General features: G+C 45.5%; 1 protein-coding gene across 2 annotated transcripts in view; it reads left to right on the top strand.

The window, feature by feature from the left end:
• DNM3 (dynamin 3) overlaps positions 1-22,525 on the top strand; it is a 1,044,597-nt gene that overhangs the window by 113,421 nt on the left and 908,651 nt on the right. For both annotated transcript variants that reach the window (XM_030208630.1, XM_030208629.1), the window contains exon 5: positions 4,265-4,363. In XM_030208630.1, coding sequence (XP_030064490.1) covers positions 4,265-4,363 — 99 coding nt within the window. The remainder of the gene's footprint in view (positions 1-4,264; positions 4,364-22,525) is intronic.

The following is a 22,525-nucleotide window of genomic DNA, read 5'->3' as shown; positions in this document are numbered from 1 at the left end:
CCCAAGAAAGCAGAGTCCCAATACAGAATCCACTCGGACCCAGAGTTAATGCGGCCCCAATTGCCTCATGACTCGGCGGTCGTGGACTCTGCTCTCAAGAGGGCACAGAGTTCGAGGGATACCTCCTCGGCGCCCCCGGGGCGGGAGTCTCGCACTCTGGACTCGTTTGGGAGGAAGGCCTACCAATCCTCCATGCTCGTGACCCGCATCCAGTCTTACCAGCTCTACATGAGCATCCACATGCGGAATAATGTGAAGCAACTGGCGGACCTGGTCGACAAGCTCCCGCCGGAGCAGTCCAGGCCTTTTCAGGAGGTGGTCAGGCAGCTGAAGTCGTGCAGAAAGTTCCTGTCCAGGGGTATATATGACACCTGTGACGTGGCATCTCGTGCTGCGGCCCAAGGGATAGTGATGCGCAGGCTCTCATGGCTGCGTGCCTCTGACCTGGACAACCGCACCCAGCAGAGACTGGCCGACGTCCCTTGCCGGGGGGATAATATTTTTGGTGAGAAGGTCGAGCAGCTGGTGGACCAACTGCATCAGCGGGAAACCGCCCTCGACAAGCTCTCCCACCGGGCGCCTTCAGCATCCACCTCAGCAGGTGGACGTTTTTCCAGGGCCAGGCAGGCTGCGCCCTACGCCTATAACAAGCGTAGGTACACCCAGCCGGCCCGAAGGCCTCATCAGGCACAGGGACTGTCCCAGCGCGCTCGTTCCTGTCAACAGCGTGTGCCTAAGCAGCCCCCTGCGCCTCCACAGCAAAAGCCAGGGGACGGGCTTTTGACTGGATCCATGGGGAACATAGCCACCATCAAAGTGTCCGTACCGGACGATCTGCCAGTCGGAGGGAGGTTAAAACTTTTTCACCAAAGGTGGCCTCCTATAACCTTCCGACCAGTGGGTTCTCCAAATAGTGCGGTGCGGATACGCCCTGAATTTGGTCTCCCCTCCACCAAATTGTCCTCCGGGAGCTCAGTCTTTCAGCTCCCAGCACAAGCGAGTACTTGCAGAGGAACTCTCCGCCCTTCTCAGCGCCAATGCGGTCGAGCCCGTACCACCCGGGCAGGAAGGGCAGGGATTCTATTCCAGGTACTTCCTTGTGGAAAAGAAAACAGGGGGGATGCGCCCCATCCTAGACCTGAGAGGCCTGAACAAATTCCTGGTCAAAGAAAAGTTCAGGATGCTTTCCTTGGGCACCCTTCTGCCAATGATTCAGAAAAACGATTGGCTATGTTCCCTGGATTTAAAGGATGCATACACCCACATCCCGATACTGCCAGCTCACAGACAGTATCTCAGATTCCGTCTGGGCACACGGCATTTTCAGTATTGTATGCTGCCCTTTGTGCTCGCCTCTGCCCCACGGGTGTTCACCAAGTGCCTCGTGGTGGTTGCGGCGTATCTACGCAAGCTGGGAGTGCACGTGTTCCTATATCTCGACGATTGGCTGGTCAAGAACACCTCGGAGGCAGGAGCTCTCCCGTCCATGCAGTGCACTATTCACCTCCTGGAGCTGCTGGGGTTTGTGATAAATTACCCAAAGTCCCATCTCCAGCCAGCCCAATCTCTGGAATTCATAGGAGCTCTGCTGAGTTCTCAGACGGCTCAGGCCTTCCTTCCAGAAGCGAGGGCCAACAACCTCCTGTCCCTGGCTTCCCAGACCAGAGCGTCTCAGCAGATCACAGCTCGGCAGATGTTGAGACTTCTGGGTCATATGGCCTCTACAGTTCATGTGACTCCCTTGGCTCGTCTTCACATGAGATCTGCTCAATGGACCCTAGCTTCCCAGTGGTTTCAAGCCAACGTGAATCTAGAAGATGTCATCCGCCTCTCCACCAGTTGCCGCACTTCGCTGCACTGGTGGACCATTCGGACCAATTTGACCCTGGGACGTCCATTTCAAATTCCACAGCCCACGAAAGTGCTAACGACAGATGCATCTCGCCTGGGGTGGGGAGCTCATGTCGATGGGCTTCACACCCAGGGACTGTGGTCCCTCCAGGAAAAAGATCTTCAGATCAACCTCCTGGAGCTCCGAGCGGTCTGGAACTCACTGAAGGCTTTCAGAGATCGGCTGTCCTGTCAAATTATCCAAATTCGGACAGACAACCAGGTTGCAATGTATTACATCAACAAGCAGGGGGGCACCGGATCTCGCCCCCTGTGCCAGGAAGCCGTCGGGATGTGGCGTTGGGCTTGCCAGTTCGGCATGCTTCTCCAAGCTACATACCTGGCAGACGTAAACAACAGTCTGGCCGACAGACTGAGCAGAGTCATGCAACCGCACGAGTGGTCGCTCCATTCCAGAGTGGTACGCAAGATCTTCCGAGAGTGGGGCACCCCCTCGGTGGACCTTTTCGCCTCTCAGACCAACCACAAGCTGCCTCTGTTCTGTTCCAGACTACAGGCACACGGCAGGCTAGCTTCAGATGCCTTTCTCCTCCATTGGGGGACCGGCCTCCTGTATGCTTATCCTCCCATACCTTTGGTGGGGAAGACCTTGCTGAAGCTCAAGCAAGACCGCGGCACCATGATTCTGATAGCGCCCTTTTGGCTCCGTTAGATCTGTTTCCCTCTACTTCTGGAGTTGTCCTCCGAAGAACCGTGGAGATTGGAGTGTTTTCTGACCCTCATCTCGCAGAACGACGGAGCGCTTCTGCACCCCAACCTTCTCTGGCTCTCACGGCCTGGATGTTGAGGGCGTAGACTTCGCTTCGTTGGGTCTGTCTGAGGGGGTCTCCCGTGTCTTGCTTGCCTCTAGGAAGGATTCCACTAAAAAGAGTTACTTTTTCAAGTGGAGGAGGTTTGTCGTTTGGTGTGAGAGCAAGGCCCTAGAACCTCGTTCTTGTCCTGCACAGAACCTGCTTGAATACCTTCTGCACTTATCAGAGTCTGGTCTCAAGACCAACTCAGTAAGGAATCACCTTAGTGCGATTAGTGCTTACCATCTTTGTGTAGAGGGTAAAGCCATCTCTGGAGAGCCTTTAGTCGTTCGATTCATGAGAGGCTTGCTTTTGTCAAAGCCCCCTGTCAAGCCTCCTGCAGTGTCATGGGATCTCAACGTTGTCCTCACCCAGCTGATGAAACCTCCTTTTGAGCCACTGAATACCTGCCATCTGAAGTACTTGACCTGGAAGGTCATTTTCTTGGTGGCAGTTACTTCAGCTCGTAGAGTCAGTGAGCTGCAAGCCCTGGTAGCTCATGCTCCTTATACCAAATTTCATCATAACAGAGTAGTACTCCGTACTCACCCTAAGTTCCTGCCATAGGTGGTGTCGGAGTTCCATCTTAACCAGTCAATTGTCTTGCCAACATTCTTCCCCAGGCCGCATACCCGCCCTGCTGAACGTTAGTTGCACACATTGGACTGCAAAAGAGCATTGGCCTTGTACTTGGAGCGGACACAGCCCAACAGACAGTCCGCCCAATTGTTTGTTTCTTTCGACCCCAATAGGAAAGGGGTCGCTGTCGCACCATCTCCAATTGGCTAGCAGATTGCATTTCCTTCACTTATGCCCAGGCTGGGCTGACTCTTGAGGGTTATGTCACGGCTCATAGTGTCCGACCCATGGCAGCGTCGGTGGCTCACTTGAAGTCAGCCACTATTGAAGAGATTTGCAAGGCTGCGACGTGGTCATCTGTCCACACATTCACATCACATTACTGCCTCCAGCAAGATACCCGAAGCGACAGTCGGTTCGGGCAGTCGGTGCTGCAGAATCTGTTTGGGGTTTAAATCCAACTCCACCCTCCAGGACCCGAATTTATTCTGGTCAGGCTGCAATCTGTTAGTTGTTCTTCGCAGGTCAATTTCTGTTATACCCTCGCCGTTGCGAGGTTCCATTGACCTGGGTTCTTGTTTTGAGTGAGCCTGGGAGCTAGGGATACCCCAGTCGTGAGAACAAGCAGCCTGCTTGTCCTCGGAGAAAGCGAATGATACATACCTATAGCAGGTGTTCTCCGAGGACAGCAGGCTGATTGTTCTCACCTACCCTCCCTCCTCCCCTTTGGAGTTGCGTTTTATTCAGGTTTTTGCTTATCATTCAACTGAGCGTGAACGGTCGCGCACGGTTGGGAAGGCGGCCGTGCATGCGCGGTGGGCGTGCCCTGCGTGTGGGACCGCCCGCGAAGTTTTCTTCTGGTTGGTGGGGGCTGCCGTGGACGTCAACCCAGTCGTGAGAACAATCAGCCTGCTGTCCTCGGAGAACACCTGCTACAGGTATGTATCATTCGCTTTCACTTCCTTTCCATTTTACTATTGCAGGTATTAGAACAATTGGTGTAATCACAAAACTTGATCTGATGGATGATGGAACAGATGCTAGAGAGATTCTGGAAAACAAACTGCTTCCTTTGCGCAGAGGTAATTGTCATTCATAATGGGGAATGGCTGTCAAAAAGCAGCTCAAACCCTAAGAAATTTCTTTTATCAGTTAAATAGTTATATAAATATCAGGAAATTAGTTGGATATATATAACAGATTTGAATACTGTTTTTAGGTTCTGCTTGAGGGACCACAATTTGCTACCCAGATTTTGGTTTCAGGATGATGTGCTGAAGACATGTATTTTCAGGAAGTTTCTATTGCTTTCTGGAATAAGGAGTAGTTGAGCATGATGTGCCACTAGATGGTGCTATAATAGTTCTCTTTTCCAAATTTCTGCTCTTTTCTAAGAGAAACTTCTCCACAGAACTGTAGAATTCTTTGGAAAAAGATAACTTTTCTCAAGGTTTTTTTAGGCTTTGTTCTTGCAATTCTTAGATTTTTAATAAAAATCTTTTGTGTTTGTCATTTTGACTGCTTCACTAGCCCACTTATGGCTTTATACTGCTTGCATGTGGTGTACTATTTATACTATTATGTTTTTATCTATATTTTGAGCCATTACCGCAGGTAAATGGCTTCAAGACCAGCATTTCCTGCAGGTAGAAAGTAATACTCAGTTGTTTATGCTGACTAGGATATGGGCATTGTAAATTGTCAGGTCCTACTTGGAAAAGGCTAACTAGTGGAAGAATTTGTCTAGCTTCAAACTATTTTGGGAGCTTTGCAAGAAAACTGCAGGATCTAATGAAGCCATTCGTGTTCAGGTTCTGTTGTAGATCCGACTGACTTAAACTAGCTCCAAAAGCTATCAGCATGAAGTTGCTCACTTGGATTTGCTTAGCCCTTTTGAGCACGTTGGGCGGCAGCCTATAGATAACTTAGTGCCTAATCCTATCCCTGTAACCTATAACCCATCTAGAAAACCCTGTACTAAGAAACACCCTAATTATCTGATATTTGCTAGACAATGCCAATACATACCGTCAGAACACTACTATGGTTACAGACCAGAAACAAATGACTAACATTTGACGGCCAAGAAAACCTCGCTACCTCTTGTAATAATCCAAATTATTCTTCCCTTTAGAACACAGGGATCTGCTAGAATCTTCAGATGTGGGCTTTCTGTTTATCTCAGAAACATGGCTCACAGAAGTTGATAGTCCAGTACTGCCTCACATCTACCCACCCGGTTATATTATTCTTCATTCTCCAAGACAGGGGAAAGAAGGAGACGGACTTGCTCTTAACTTTGAGTTTTTTCCACGTGTCTTTAGTTCTGGGGGTTTCCCTGAACAGGAATACATGCTTTGATTGCTGTGCAAATTCTGTGATGATTCAAAAGAGGCAAATCAAATCGCCCTTCTCCTCATTTACCATCTTCTGGGAGCTTGGTCCAAGGCAGAACCTCGACTTTTCAGCTCTCTATTCTCCATTCTTGGAGTCCTCTGCCATGTCACAATTTTCAATTATTATTTTCCTGGGAAACTTAAATCTACACTTGGAAAATGATGCACATACCAATGTTCACAACTTCAAATCATTCCTGAAGGGACTGCGAACTAACTACATTCTCTGAGGGTGCAACTCATGAAAAAGTTACACTTCACGACTTCCTATCCTAATAGCTTGATTAGTTAATTCAAATAGAAGCCAGTACCATGGTCTGACCACTTCCAACTGGATTTCACCATTGGTATCTGTATGTCAAGCTTAACCAGACACAAGTCCTCCAAACTCATCTCCACCAGAGGTAAAATCAATGAGGCCATTTTATGGTCTGAGCTAACAGTTTCCCTCACTACCTCATCTCCTACACATGGTTCGAATAAACCCCGCCGGGACACCAAGGTGAAAGCCATACTAGACAAAATTGCTCCAGTTATCACTAAAAAGGTCAAGAGATCCTGAAATTCACCATGGTTTACAGAGGAACTATCCATCCTAAAAAGGGAATGTCAACGCATTGAAAAGCAATGGAGAAAGAACAAAGATACTACTGATAAATCGAAATGGAAGTCAGCCTTGCAATGATACTAGGTGGCTGACTTAAAATGCCAATACAAAAAACTTTTCTCCTTAGTTAAAACACTAGCTTCTGCTAATAAGGATGAACATTCACAGAAAACATGTCCCACCACCCAAGACATAGCTGATCATTTCGCCAATAAAATCCTCCAAATCCGGTCTGAACTATCTAAAGCTAAACCAGCAGAGGAAAATAGTCCAACCCGTAGCTCAACCTTAATCGCCGGAGATCCTACGACCCAAGGACTTAAAACTGACTAAAACTGGGTATCTTTTCAACCACTAACAGTTGAGGATGTAAGATCAATGCTGTTGAAATGATCCTGAGCCAACTTTTCTCTGGATCAATGCCTGAAATACTCAAATCCATCCCTATGGAAGCAGTAAACTGGCTGCTCAATAATCTCAATGAGCTGTTAAAAACTGGTTCTCTTCCTCCTGACATGGGCAAAATTGTTCTCATTACATTAGTGAAGGGATCTGGGATAGATGTATCATTGCCTGCAAACTACTGTCCAGTGGCAAGCATACCCCTTTTTACTAAAGTATTAGAAACCTACATTAGTAAAAGGGGCGATCAAGGAAGACAAAGACGTAGCGGAGAGACTGAATGAATTCTTTGCTTCGGTCTTCACCGAGGAAGATTTGGGTGGGATACCGGTGTCGGAAATGGTATTTCAAGCGGACGAGTCGGAGAAACTTACTGACTTCACAGTAAACCTGGAGGACGTAAATGGGCAGTTCGGCAAACTAAAGCGTAGCAAATCTCCTGGACCGGATGGTATTCATCCTAGAGTACTGATAGAACTGAAAAATGAGCTTGTGGAGCTACTGCTAGTGATATGCAACTTATCCTTAAAATCGAGCATGGTACCGGAAGATTGGAGGGTGGCCAATGTAACGCCCATTTTTAAAAAAGGCTCCAGGGGAGATGCGGGAAATTATAGACCGGTGAGTCTGACGTCGGTGCCGGGGAAAATGGTAGAGGCTATTATCAAAAACAAAATTACAGAGCACATCCGAGGACATGGATTACTGAGACCAAGTCAGCATGGCTTTTGTGTGGGGGAAATCTTGCCTGACCAATTTACTTCAATTCTTTGAAGGAGTGAACAAACATGTGGACAAAGGGGAGTCGGTTGATATTGTGTATCTGGATTTTCAAAAGGCGTTTGACAAGGTACCTCATGAAAGGCTACAGAGGAAATTGGAGGGTCATGGGATAGGAGGAAATGTCCTATTGTGGATTAAAAACTGGTTGAAGGATAGGAAACAGAGAGTGGGGTTAAATGGGCAGTATTCACAATGGAGAAGGGTAGTTAGTGGGGTTCCTCAGGGGTCCGTGCTAGGACCGCTGCTTTTTAATATATTTATAAATGATTTAGAGATGGGAGTAACTAGCGAGGTAATTAAATTTGCTGATGACACAAAGTTATTCAAAGTCGTTAAATCGCGACAGGATTGTGAAAAATTACAAGAGGACCGTACGAGACTGGGAGACTGGGCGGCTAAATGGCAGATGATGTTTAATGTGAGCAAGTGCAAGGTGATGCATGTGGGAAAAAAGAACCCGAATTATAGCTACGTCATGCAAGGTTCCACGTTAGGAGTTACGGACCAAGAAAGGGATCTGGGTGTCGTCGTCGATAACACACTGAAACCTTCTGCTCAGTGTGCTGCTGCGGCTAAGAAAGCAAATGGAATGTTGGGTATTATCAGGAAAGGTATGGAAAACAGGTGTGAGGATGTTATAATGCCGTTGTATCGCTCCATGGTGCGACCGCACCTTGAGTATTGTGTTCAATTCTGGTCTCCGCATCTCAAGAAAGATATAGTAGAATTGGAAAAGGTGCAGCGAAGGGCAACTAAAATGATAGCGGGGATGGGACGACTTCCCTATGAAGAAAGATTAAGGAGGCTAGGGCTATACAGCTTGGAGAAGAGACGGCTGAGGGGAGACATGATAGAGGTATATAAAATAATGAGTGGAGTGGAACAGGTGGATGTGAAGCGTCTGTTCACGCTTTCCAAAAATACTAGGACTAGGGGGCATGCGATGAAACTACAGTGTAGTAAATTTAAAACAAATCGGAGAAAGTTTTTCTTCACCCAACGTGTAATTAAACTCTGGAATTCGTTGCAGGAGAAAGTGGTGAAGGCGGTTAGCTTAGCAGAGTTTAAAAAGGGGTTGGACGGTTTCCTAAAGGACAAGTCCATAAACCGCTACTAAACGGACTTGGAAAACTCCAAAAGGTTTCCTAAAGGACAAGTCCATAAACCGCTACTAAACGGACTTGGAAAACTCCAAAATTCCAGGAATAACATGTATAGAATGTTTGTACGTTTGGGAAGCTTGCCAGGTGCCCTTGGCCTGGATTGGCCGCTGTCGTGGACAGGATGCTGGGCTCGATGGATCCTTGGTCTTTTCCCAGTATGGCATTACTTATGTACTTATGTACTTATCTCTCTCTATATCTGGAAAAATGTTCTATTTTACACTGGTCACAATTTGGCTTTAGATCATCACATAGTACGGAATCATTGATGCTAGTTCTAACTACATATGTCAAACACCTATGCAAAGGTGATCAAGTAATTCTTCTCCAATTCGATATATTGACAGCATTCGATGCGGTTGACTATACATTGCTACTCGAATGCCTTAACCAGATAAGAATAATGGGGACACTGACCAAACAGCGAATTCCTTTCAAATAGAAATTATTCTGTCAAGCAAAACAACCAACTTTCCAACTTCTGGTCTCCTAACTGTGGTGTCCCACAGGGATCTCCTCTCTCACCTTCCTGTTCAATCTTTGTCATTCCTTGCCTCAATACATCTGGGACTTAATGAACTACTATTATCCTACGCAGATGACGTCCTGCGTCTCTTACCAGTGACGGCATCAAATATAGATCCAACTCAATCTGTAGCAAATGGTATGACTGCTGTCAGCACCAAGGCTCTGACCAATAAACTGAAATTGAATGCACAAAAAAAACAAGGTCCTGTGGTTCCGAAATCAGGGAGATGAGGTCCCATCATCATTATCTTTGACCAATGGTCAAATCTTGACAGTCAAATCTGAAACCAGAGTACTAGAGTGCTTATTTGGTAGGAAAAAAGGTACTGGTACTCATTATGGGCAGTGGCACCATATATGGCTCTGCCCCTAATGTAGCCACACCACCTTATACAAGCTGTGGCGCATATAAGCAGTATCATTAAATACTATACCAGTATAGGAGAAAAAAATAACTTGTGATTTTTTTTTTCATTATAAATAATTTCTTTATGCTGTTACAGCTCCGGTATACCCAGTGCAAAATAAGACAGCAGATATAAATTCTCAAACTGGACATCTTCCAAACACTAAAACGAAAATAAAATGATTTTTTTCTACCTTTGTTGTCTGGTGACTTTGTTTTTCTGATCATGTTGGTCCCAGTCTCTGATTCTGCTGCTCTCTATCTGTTCTCTTAACTCTGTTTCCAGGGCTTCTTTTCCATTTATTTCTTTACTTTCCTCCTTTCTTCTTCATTTCTTGCTCTACGTCAATAGGTAAAAGCTGGGTCCTCTGTGGACTTGACTGCAGGAGATATAGAGTGGATCCAGCTTTTGTCTATTTTAGCCATCCATGTGCAGTATTTCTTTTTTCCTTTTCCCTCATCTTCGTCAGTATGCATCTCCTTCCTCTTTCCATCCATGTCCAGCATTTTCCTCTCTCCCTCCATCCATGTCCATCTCACTTCCTCTCTCTTTCCTCCCCTCCATCCATGTCCAGTATTTGTCCTCCATGTGCATCTCCTTCCTGTCTTCCCTCGCCTCCTGCCCTTCCCTCCATCCATCCGTCCAGCAACTCTGCTCTCTCATCTGCCTTCTCCTCCTAACCATGTCCGGAAATTCTTTTTTGCCCCTATCCTCCCCTCCCAACCATGTCCGGCGATTCTCCTCTGCCCTCCTGTAACCGTCCATGTCCAGCGATTTTTTTTTTCTCCTCTCTCCCCTGCCCTTCACTAACCATCCGTGTCTAGTAACTCGCCCCAGCCTCCACCTGCCCCCCTTTTCAGCTTCTGTCGTTCCAGTACCAACCCCAACCCCACCTGCCCACCCTTAGCTCCCCGACAGCATTGACAGTTTCTGCCACCCCGTGTTTAAATCTTATATTTTTTTTACCTGAAGTTGCAGCGCCACAGGCGGCATTAGTAAAAGCAGCAGGCTCGCCTTCTCCAGCCTTCCCTTCCCTCTGTGTCCCGCCCTCGCGGAAGCAGGAAACTACATCAGAGGAAGGCAGGACACTGAGAGGGAAGGGAAGGCTGGAGGAGGTGAGCCTGCTGCTTTTAGTAACACTGCTGCAGGTGCTGCGAATTCAGGTAAAAAACATACAAGATTTAAACATGGGGTGACAGGAACAGAAAGCAGGGCTGTCGGGGAGCTAAGGGCGGGCAGGTGAGCTGGCCCTGGGGAAAAAAAGCACTGCTTTTCCCATATTAACCAGCTATGGAAGAAAACACTATTCAAAATGAGACAGCTACGTCTAGTCAGATCATTCTTTGACCAAAAAGCTTTCACACTACCAGTCGAAATGTTAGTCCTACCTCACTTGCATTACTGTAATGTTCTATTAGTATTGTGTCAATATTAGAAAAAATTGTAAATCATACACAGCTGCTAGACTAATATACAGATTGAATAGATATACTAGTATTTCAACTCATCTAAACAAACTGTGCTTCACATAGCAGAAAGACTCAGGTTTAAAGTTGCTTGTTTAGTTTTTCAAATCCTATAGGGCTTCACCTTTGAACTTCTGACTAAGACCGCTTCACTATGTCTGGTCCAGTCTAACAGACTGAAACAACAACTGATGCTAGCATCACTGTTCCAAAAGACAATTAGAAGTCAGAAAAATTTCAGCTCTCTATTCCCTATTGTTGGCGTCAAAATATGGAACTTTCTACCTATTCCCATAAGAACAGAAAACAGCTACCTCAACTTCAGGAAGAGGCTAAAAACCTTTTTCTTCCCAAAGGCTGCTTCATAATAAGCCATCATGACTTCTACCTCCTAGTATCATCCATTATTCTTTAATTGTTTTTAGTCTCGTGTATTAATTCAGTGGTCTCTAATGTTTCTCATACCTAACACTATTTGATTTTGTCTCACCTAGAATGTAAACTGCACTGAACAATGGAAAAGGGGATATTAGAGGTATACAAGAATTGATTTGAATTGAATCTTAATCTGGATGATGAAATAATGAACTGAGAAACTGTTGAAAAGCATTTTAGACTTGTCATGACATACAAGTGATGAAGAGCTTGCAGATGCCTCAGTATAGATGCTTTACATTACATAACATATCATATTTTATATACTGTGTCAAACCAAAAGGCTCAATGTTTTTGCTTATGTTGTAAATCAATCATCAAACTAAAAGAATACAAATTCAAATAACGGCTACAAACTGCCGTTGAATGAATAAATCATTCAACAGTAAAAAGAAAATAAAATGCAAAGAACATCGATACAAATTTAGGAAAAGAATTTAGTAAACAATCAAAGCTTAAGTTTTTGACCTGCACACAGTACAGAAACAGTATTACTCACCCTGGTAACTAAGTTCAAACAAGAAATTTCAATTGGCAACAAAATACTTCTTCTGCAGTTCGACCTATCAAGCGCATTTGACATGGTAGACCATGACATTCTTACGAAACTACTGAACAAACTAGGGATCGGAGGAAACATTATCAAATGGATAAAAAGTTTTATCACCACCAGATCTTATCAGGTTAAATCAACCTCACCAATATCACCTGCATGGTCATCAAAATGCCGAGTGCCCCAAGGCTCACCCCTATCCCCGATCCTTTTCAACCTTATGATGATTCCTCTAGCAATATCCCTATCTAAACATGGCCTAAATCCCTACATCTACGCTGATGACGTCACCATATTCATCCCTTTCCAATCCACCCTTACAGAAATCTCGTAGAAAATAACCACTGCCATGAGCATCCTAACATCATGGGCCAACGCTTTTAAGATGAAAATGAATAAAGAAAAAACTCAATGCCTAATCCTTTCATCACAATACGCTACTCGGATCCCAACCACTCTGACCACCCCTGACGTTACAATCCCTATATCCGACTACTTAAAAATTCTTGGAGTAACATTAGACAATCACCTAATGCTAGAAACTCATGCAAAAGCCACGACGAAGAAGATGTTCAGCATGATGAGGGTACTGAAAAGAGTAAAACCATTGCTCTCACAGAAAACTTTCCGCAATCTAGTACAATCCACAGTGCTCACCCATGCCGACTACTGCAACAGCATCTTCATCGGTTGTAAAGCCCAAATCATGAAAAAAAACCTCCAAACCGCCCAAAACACAGCAGCTAGACTCATCTTTGGCAAATCACGATTCGAAAGTCTGACACCATTACGGAAAAACTTCACTGGCTCCCCATCAAGGAACGCATAAACTTCAAAGCCCACACAATGATCCACAAGATCCTCCATGGCGAATCTCCAAGCTATATGTCCAACCTGATCGATCTTCCACTCAAGAACTGCCTCAAACCTTCTCGAACATATCTCAATCTCCATCTTCCCAACTGCAAAGACCTCAAATACAAAACCTACTACATATCCAACTTCTCTGTTAGAGGTAGCCAACTCTGGAATGCCATACCTCGACACATCAGGAAAACCATTGAACACCTATCCTTCTGGAAACTACTGAAGGCTTACCTCTTCAAACAAGCCTACCCAAATGAACCATCCTAACTCTTGAAACCAACTCCACAACACTAGTATTACCCAAACACCAATCCTTTCCCCACATCTCTTACTATTGACCTACTCTGTGTAACAATGTCATCTCTGATACCTTGTCTCTTGCATTGTACTAATTCTGTGATACTTGTACCACACCCTATGTAACTTTGTCATCTCTGATACTTTGTTCCATACTTTGTATTAACTCTGTACTACTTTGTACCATACAAGCCGCACTGAACCTGCTATTGAGCGGGAAAGAGCGGGGTATAAATGCTACAAATAAATAAATTAAGTAACTTGTGAAACTTCAGAGTTTGTCTGAATTTAAAAAGGCAAAGCATTCCAGATAGGAACTGCTGCAAAGGTAAGAAGTTTCTTAGTAGATGAAACTAACCTAGGTTTGAAGAAAGGAGATTGTAACTTGTTGACATGAATAGACATAGTTGTGATTTTAAAAGGTTGTACTGCAATTAAAGAAGAAAGATATTCAGGACAAAGACCATTCATGATCTTAGAAATCAAACACAGGGTCTTAAATGAAGGTCTTTGAGCAAAGGAGTAATATTAAACTTAGTTCTATTAAAAAGTAATTGAGCAATAGTGTTCTGAAATAATTGGAACCTGACCAAAGATTTAGAAGATAAACCCAAATAAAGGGGGTTATTGTAGTCAGCTTTCAAAGTAATCAAAGCCTTAACCAATTTTTGCATATCTTCAGTCGACAAAAGCAAATTTGATGCAAATATTTAAGCTTGAAATAAATAGCAGTCGTTAGCTTCTTAATATGCACATCACCAGTTAAATTGGAATCAATCCAACCACGCAGGCTTTTAATAGCTTTTTGAAGTTGAATCATTTTACTCTCTAATATTGGATTTATAATCGGAAAAGGAGATGCGTGACCATTGACCCATATCATAGTAGTTTTTTCAGTATTTAATTTGAGTTGGTTGTCAATAGTCTACCTGGAAAGTTTAGAAATTAGAACTTAATATGCTCAAAATAGATCATGAACAGTTGAGGTGACCGGAAAAATGATCTGTATGTCATCAGCATAAATATAGTAAGACAACTTCATGACTTTAAGGAGCTTACCCAGAGGACTAAAACAGGGTGGGGGATATAGATGAACCCTGTGATACACCACAGCCCAGGGTCTAGGAAGGAAAACTCTCATTTTTCATAACCACCTTATAACTTCTATTTTTCAAGAAAGAAGAAAACTAATACCCTTCCAGAAAGACCAATTTGGTTCAGTCTGATTAGTAAAAGGTCAAGATCCAACTATATCAAAAGCAGCTGCATAAGATCAGATGGAATACCCTTATCAACTAAAGTCCTTAGCTCTGAAATAAGAACTAGGAGACAAGTTTCTGTACTGTAGTACTTTCTAAATCCAGTCTCCAAATACTCTTGGTTGCGGTTCAACAATAGACTTAGATAAATTGTTCAAGAAAGTAATATTGATAATTGGTCTGTAGTTTGAACAAATAGATGGAGACTTGACATGGTCTTCAATTATGTGAAAAAATGATAGAACTCATACTAGCAGGATAATAACCTTGTTGCAGCATCAGGTTTGCCAAATTTAATAACCATGAAATTCTTTAACTGGAAGATATTTTGGCATAAAGGAGGGATGAGGATCCAGATCACAATGACGTTTGCTAAAGGAAGTAATAGTTTGCTTAGATTTAATGTAATTTAATTTAATTTTGCCATTTATAATTCGCTTAACTGTTAAGCTCTAGGTGGAGAATAGACAATATTTTGAGCAACAGGCTCTTGGCACAGTACCAAGTTGTATACGATAGGTAACAGTTACATAGTAAATGGGGTTTTAAGAAAACAGTTAAATGAAGGGTGTTTTTCTTTAAGGAAACAAGTTAATGCATTAAACGGTTTTAATCTAGATCGACTTCTATAAATCTAGATCTAGATTGTCCTAGAAAACTAAATCGACTTCTATAGATCTAGACTATAGACTGATTATAGTAAAACCACACCGATATTGATTTTAAAAAAGTCACATCAGTTCTAAGACTACATTCATCTAGATGTTCAATTGACAAAGTAGGAGGAAACTGAGACCTTATATTAGCTATCTTTTTTTTCAAAGGATTTAGCGAGCTCGTTACAGAGGGAGAAAATTGTACTGTGGTATCTGCAGAATCCTATATAATAAAACGCACCTCCAACATTCTGAAGCTGACTGCATGGCTGAGGCATTCCTGCTCTCTGTATCCATCTCCTGAATTGACATCACGTACTTCTGGGTTCTTCACAAGCAGAAGTGACCAACCACACGAGGTTTCTCGGCTTCAGAGTGTTGGAGGTGCATTCTATTAAATAGGATTGGTCAGTTCCTTGAAGCACAGCCAGAGCTCAGCGTCCTGCACAGTAACGCTCAGACACCAGAGAGAGGGAGGGGGGGCCTGACACCAGAGAGGGGGGGAGGTATCTCTGTCACACACACACTCTCTCTCTCTCACAGTCAATGTCTTTCTCTCTCTCACTCTCACACACTCTGTCTCACACTGTATCACATTCACTCTCTGTGTCACACCATCACTCACACACTCTCTTGGTCTCATACACTCAGTCTTACAGAGAGTCTTGGTCTCACACACTCTCTCTCTCTCTCGCACACACTATCTGTGTGAAACACACTCTCTCTCTCTCTCACACTGTGTCTCACATACGCACTTGCACACACTCTCATTCTCACACACACACACTCTCACAGACACACTCGAACCCAGACTAACTCTTTCTCTCTCACACACGCACACTCGCACATTCACTCTCTCTCTCACACACAGTCACTCTCACATACACTCGCTCAAACATGCACACTCCGAGGAAAACCTTGCTAGCGCCCGTTTCATTTGTGTCGGAAACGGGCCTTTTTTACTAGTCTTTGAATAAATTGTGAACAATGTGAAATAAAGTTCTAGAATCATTTGACCCTGCTGAAATCTTTGTGAAGTAATACAGCCTTTTCACTGAGTATCTGAATCTGATCTCTAGTTCAGCCAGACCCTTTACCATTGGGATTTTTCACTTTTAATATTAAATATTTTTATAAGGGGCAATTATGCCTGTCACTTTCAATAGATTACTGTTCGTCATTTGTCAAGCCAACATCTGCATTATTCAGAACAGTAAATATTGGTCGAACATAATCAGTAAAATTTCTGTCTTAAATTTACTTCTGACTAATTTAGTCGAAGTTAAAGATGCCAGTTTCTTAACAGTAGAGTACATAAGTACATAAGTAATGCCATACTGGGAAAAGACCAAGGGTCCATCGAGCCCAGCATCCTGTCCACGACAGCGGCCAATCAAGGCCAAGGGCACCTGGCAAGCTTCCCAAACGTACAAACATTCTATACATGTTATTCCTGGAATTTTGGATTTTTCCAAGTCCGTTTAGTAGCGGTTTATGGACTTGTCCTTTAGGAAACCGTCCAACCCCTTTTTAAACTCTGTTAAGCTAACCGCCTTCACCACTTTCTCCTGCAACGAATTCCAGAGTTTAATTACACGTTGGGTGAAGAAACATTTTCTCCGATTTGTTTTAAATTTACTACACTGTAGTTTCATCGCATGCCCCCTAGTCCTAGTATTTTTGGAAAGCGTGAACAGACGCTTCACATCCACCTGTTCCACTCCACTCATTATTTTATATACCTCTATCATGTCTCCCCTCAGCCGTCTCTTCTCCAAGCTGAATAGCCCTAGCCTCCTTAGTCTTTCTTCATAGGGAAGTCGTCCCATCCCCGCTATCCTTTTAGTCGCCCTTCACTGCACCTTTTCCAATTCTAATATATCTTTCTTGAGATGCGGCGACCAGAATTGAACACAATACTCAAGGTGCGGTCGCACCATGGAGCGATACAACGGCATTATAACATCCTCACACCTGTTTTCCATACCTTTCCTAATAATACCCAACATTCTATTCGCTTTCTTAGCCGCAGCAGCACACTGAGCAGAAGGTTTCAGTGTGTTATCGACGACGACACCCAGATCCCTTTCTTGGTCCGTAACTCCTAACGTGGAACCTTGCATGACGTAGCTATAATTCGGGTTCTTTTTTCCCACATGCATCACCTTGCACTTGCTCACATTAAACATCTGCCATTTAGCCGCCCAGTCTCCCAGTCTCGTAAGGTCCTCTTGTAATTTTTCACAATCCTGTCGCGAGTTAACGACTTTGAATAACTTTGTGTCATCACCAAATTTAATTACCTCGCTAGTTACTCCCATCTCTAAATCATTTATAAATATATTAAAAAGCAGCGGTCCTAGCACGGACCCCTGAGGAACCCCACTAACTACCCTTCTCCATTGTGAATACTGCCCATTTAACCCCACTCTCTGTTTCCTATCCTTCAACCAGTTTTTAATCCACAAAAGGACATTTCCTCCTATCCCATGACCCTCCAATTACATTAAAAGGTTGAAATTAAATAAAAAAATGATTCTGTCCAAATAATGGGAGAAACTGCAACATCAGAAATGAAACGATTAAATTCAGAAATATTAGTCACAAATAGGCTATCCAAGGATATGTCCAGCAGTATGAGTCTGAGAAGTAGGCTGAGTGAGATCCAAGGAGACATAAAATCCCTGAGTCCCCAGTGCATCATCAGCCAAGTACAAATTAAAATCTCCTAAAACTCAGACTTCCTTAAAATGAACACAATGTAAAAGAATCCTCCATTTATAGTTCAGTTGAGTCAGAAATGGTAGTAGGAGCATGGTAGATCAAAAGAGAATACCCATTGAGGTGGAGGAAGAAGAAAAGCTCAGACCAAAAGATGAGTCTAAGCCTTTTTCATATTTAGCTTCCAATGAACTGATGGCCAACCAGGATTTATAGACAAGTTCTCTTCTTGTAGTACAGAACGAAACTAGCATTTGGTCATCTATTGGTGAAAGTTGCAGAATGGAACAGTGAAGTCTATAAATTCACAAAATGCTATTGACTAGATCAGCGGTTCTCAACCCAGTCCTCGGGACACACCAAGCCACTCAGGTTTTAAAATATCCACAATGAATATACATGTGATAGATTTGCATAAAATCGAAGAAGTGCATGTAAATTTCTCAGGCATGTTCTTTATGATATCTTGAAAACCTGAGTGGCTTGGTGTGTCCCGAGGACTGGGTTGAGAACCCTAGATCTAGATAAACTGTGTGATTGGCTTTGATCAAATAGACTTTAAACTTAACCCTGACAAATCTAAAGTACTTACTTCCTTTAGGAAAGGAAAGATGGCATGCTTTATGGCAGTGTTTCCCAAGTCCGGCCCTGGAGCATCCCTTGCTAGTCAGGTTTTCAGGATATCCACAATGAATATGCGTGAAAGATTTGCATATAATGGAGGCAGTGCATGCAAATCAAGTTCATGCATATTCATTTGTGAATAGCCTGAAAACCTGACTGGCAAAGGGGTACTCTAGGACTTGACTTGGGGAAGCACTGCTTTATGGCACTGTATGTGGCTGATTACCAAATTTCCATTGTTAATTTTGTCAGAATTTTGGGAACCACTTTAGATGATGTGTATTTCCAGCTACATGTCTTGGAATTGATTAGGAAATGCTTTGTCCTGAAAATGATCCATTCATTCTGAGTACTCTTTTGATAAGAAATCAATTTCTACCCTTCTGGATGCCTTAGTGGTGATGCTCCTTGAGTGTGGCAGTTCTTTAAGAGGGGGCTTTTACAAAGGCGCACTAGCATTTTTAGCACATGAAAAAAATTAGTGTGTGCTAAATGCTGAGACACCCATAGGAATATAATGGGCATCTTAGTGTTTAGCGCTCGCTAAAAATGCTAGCATGCCTTTGTAAAAGGGGCCCTAAGTCTCATTACATTTTCAGTTTTTTTTAAATCTCTAAGGAAGGATGACTATGTAAATATTTAGTGTGACTCCACAAAAAATATTACCTTTGTAGGCAATTGGTTAAGGCAAATTAACCCTTTATTGTGAGACCAAATCTTTTGCTCAGGGATTTTCAACCCAGCCTTTGGAGCACACCCAGCCAGTCGGGGTTTTCAGGCGATGGGATATCCTGAAAACTCAGACTGGCTGGGTGTGCCCTGAGGTCTGGGTTGAAAACCTCTGCTTTAGCTCATTCACTGATCTTACCACTACATCACTAGCTTTCAGTGTATTGCAGAATTCTCCGAGGACAAGCAGGCTGCTTGTTCTCACTGATGGGTGACGTCCACGGCAGCCCCTCCAATCGGAAACTTCACTAGCAAAGGCCTTTGCTAGTCCTCGCGCGCGTCTTCCCGCCTGAACCGGCTCGTGTTCGTCAGTCTTCTTTTGTCCGCGCTCGGTACGGTCGTGTTTGCGCCGTTCGCGCCCCTTAAGTTGACCCTCGCGCGTCTTTTGACTTTTTCGCTTTCAAAAAAAAAAAAAAAAAAGGGATTTCGGAGAAGGGCCTTTCGGTCTTTTTCCCTTCCCCGTATTTCTAGTTTTTGGCCCCGATAAGTTTTCTTTCGTTTTCGGGGTAGGCCCCTATGAGGCCTCAGGTCGAGTTTTTTTTTCTCCCCCTCTTTTTGGTGCCTTACCGCAATTACGAGTTTTGATTTCGCCGGCGTGATTTTTCCGCCCATGTCATAAAAGTCTCCCAGTGGCTTCAAGAAGTGCACCCAGTGCGCCCGGGTAATCTCGCTCACTGATAGGCACGCGTCGTGTCTTCAGTGTCTGGGGGCTGGGCACCGCCCGCAGGCCTGTAGTCTTTGCACTCTTTTACAGAAAAGGACTCAGGTAGCGAGATTGGCCCAGTGGAACGTTTTGTTCTCGGGCTCTTCGTCGACATCGGCACCGGGAGTATCGAGTGCGTCGACAGCGTCAAGACCTCCGCCCTCTGCCGCGACTGTATCGATTGCATCGAGGCATCGACCCTCTGCATCGTCGGGGCCAAGACATCGGAAGGCTGCATCGGTGGTACCGGGACCTTCACTAGTGCTGATGTCGTCGGACGATGGTGCTTCGTCTGGAGTGCAGGTGAGGGCTGTCCATTCCCCTGCTGGTAGCGGTGAGCCTTCGGGTGGGTCTCCCCCTACCCTGAGGGCTCCTGCGGTACAGCCCCCCCGAGACCGACCTCCTTCGGCCTCGGCCCCGAGGAAGCGACGGCTGGATTCTATGTCCTCCTCGTCGGTACCGGGAAGCTCCGGTGACATGCTTCGTTTCAAAAAGTCAAAGAAGCATCGACACCGGTCTCCTTCCCACGTCGGTACCGAGAGCTCTGGGTCGCCGAGGGAGTCTGCACTGGGAGGACCGCTCGCCCTCTGTTCAGGAGGTGTCGATGCACTCCACCTTGGACAGCCTGGAACAGACTCCACGCCTGGAACAGACTCCACGCCCGGAACAGACTCTGACTTCGACTCCTGCATCGGCTTCCATGTCTTTCTCCACAGCCGCCCTGCACGAGAGTCTCCGGGCCGTTCTCCCAGAGATTCTGGGAGAGCTGTTGTGCCCTTCCCCTCCGGTACCGGGGGTGCTTGTGCCTCCGGTACCGTCGAGTGAGGCGCCGGCTGGCCCTTTGCCCGGGGTGAGGTCTCCGACATCGGTGCCACTTGCGGTACCGACTGCGGTCGCCTCCCAGGAAGGCTCCCCGACGACATCGGCAGATGGAGCTTTGCCGGTGCGGGCGAGGGAGGGAGTCTACCTCTCGACGCTCCCACCGTGGCCGTGGTTCCACGGAGTCGAGCCAGGCACGGCTTCAGACACAGGTTCGTGAACTTGTGTCTGATACCGATGATGAGGCCTCGTGGGAGGAGGAGGAGGACATCAGATATTTCTTTGATGAGGAGTCTGATGGCCTTCCTTCTAATCCCACTTCTTCCCCTGAAAGGCAGCTTTCTCCTCCCGAGAGTCTGTCTTTTGCGGCCTTTGTCCGGGAGATGTCTACGGCCATCCCCTTCCAGGTGGTTGTGGAGGACGAGCCCAGGGCTGAAATGTTTGAGCTCCTGGACTATCCTTCTCCACCTAAGGAAGCGTCCACAGTACCCATGCATGATGTCCTAAAAAAGACATTGCTGGCGAACTGGACCAAGCCTTTAAGTAATCCCCACATTCCCAAGAAGATCGAGTCCCAGTACCGGATCCATGGGGACCCAGAGCTGATGCGCACTCAGTTGCCTCACGACCCTGGAGTTGTGGATTTGGCCCTAAAGAAGGCTAAGAGTTCTAGAGAGCATGCTTCGGCGCCCCAGGCAAAGACTCTAGAACCTTAGACTCCTTTGGGAGGAAGGCCTACCATTCTTCTATGCTCATGGCCCAAATCCAGTCTTACCAGCTCTACACGAGCATACACATGCGGAACAATGTGCGGCAGTTGGCGGGCTTGGTGGACAAGCTCCCTCCTTAGCAAGCCAAGCCATTTCAGGAGGTGGTCAGGCAGCTGAAGGCGTGCAGAAAATTCCTGGCCAGAGGGGTGTATGACACCTTTGATGTTGCGTCCAGGGCCGCTGCTCAAGGTGTGGTGATGCGCAGACTCTCATGGCTGCGTGCCTCCGACCTAGAGAATAGGATCCAGCAGCGGATAGCGGACTCGCCTTGCCGTGCGGTCAATATTTTTGGAGAGAAGGTCGAACAGGTGGTAGAGCAGCTCCACCAGCGGGATACCGCTTTCGACAAGTTCTCCCGCCGGCAGCCTTCAGCTTCTACCTCCACAGGTAGATGTTTTTATGGGGGAAGGAAGACTGTTCCCTACTCTTCTGGTAAGTGTAGGTACAATCCTCCTTCTCGACAGCCTGCGGCCCAGGCTAAGCCCCAGCGTGCTCGCTCTCGTCAGCAGCGTGCGCCTCAGCAAGGTCCCTCGGCTCCCCAGCAAAAGCAAGGGACGAGCTTTTGACTTGCTCCAACAGAGCATAGCCGACATCCACGTGTCAGTGCCGGGCGATCTGCCGGTCGGAGGGAGGTTGAAAGTTTTTCACCAAAGGTGGCCTCTCATAACCTCCGATCAGTGGGTTCTTCAAATAGTCCGGCAAGGATACACCCTCAATTTGGCCTCCAAACCTCCAAATTGTCCACCGGGAGCTCAGTCTTACAACTTCCAGCACAAGCAGGTACTTGCAGAGGAACTCTCCGCCCTTCTCAGCACCAATGCGGTCGAGCCCGTGCCATCCGGGCAAGAAGGGCTGGGATTCTATTCCAGGTACTTCCTTGTGGAAAAGAAAACGGGGGATGCGTCCCATCATAGACCTAAGGGCCCTGAACAAATATCTGGTCAAGGAAAAGTTCAGGATGCTTTCCCTGGGCACCCTTCTCCCCATGATTCAGGAAAACGATTGGCTATGCTCTCTGGACTTGAAGGACGCCTACACGCACATCCCGATACTGCCAGC

Source organism: Microcaecilia unicolor, chromosome 6, assembly GCF_901765095.1.
Source record: "Microcaecilia unicolor chromosome 6, aMicUni1.1, whole genome shotgun sequence".
NCBI classification, from domain to species: domain Eukaryota; kingdom Metazoa; phylum Chordata; class Amphibia; order Gymnophiona; family Siphonopidae; genus Microcaecilia; species Microcaecilia unicolor.
This window is presented reverse-complemented; position numbering and strand designations above follow the sequence as displayed.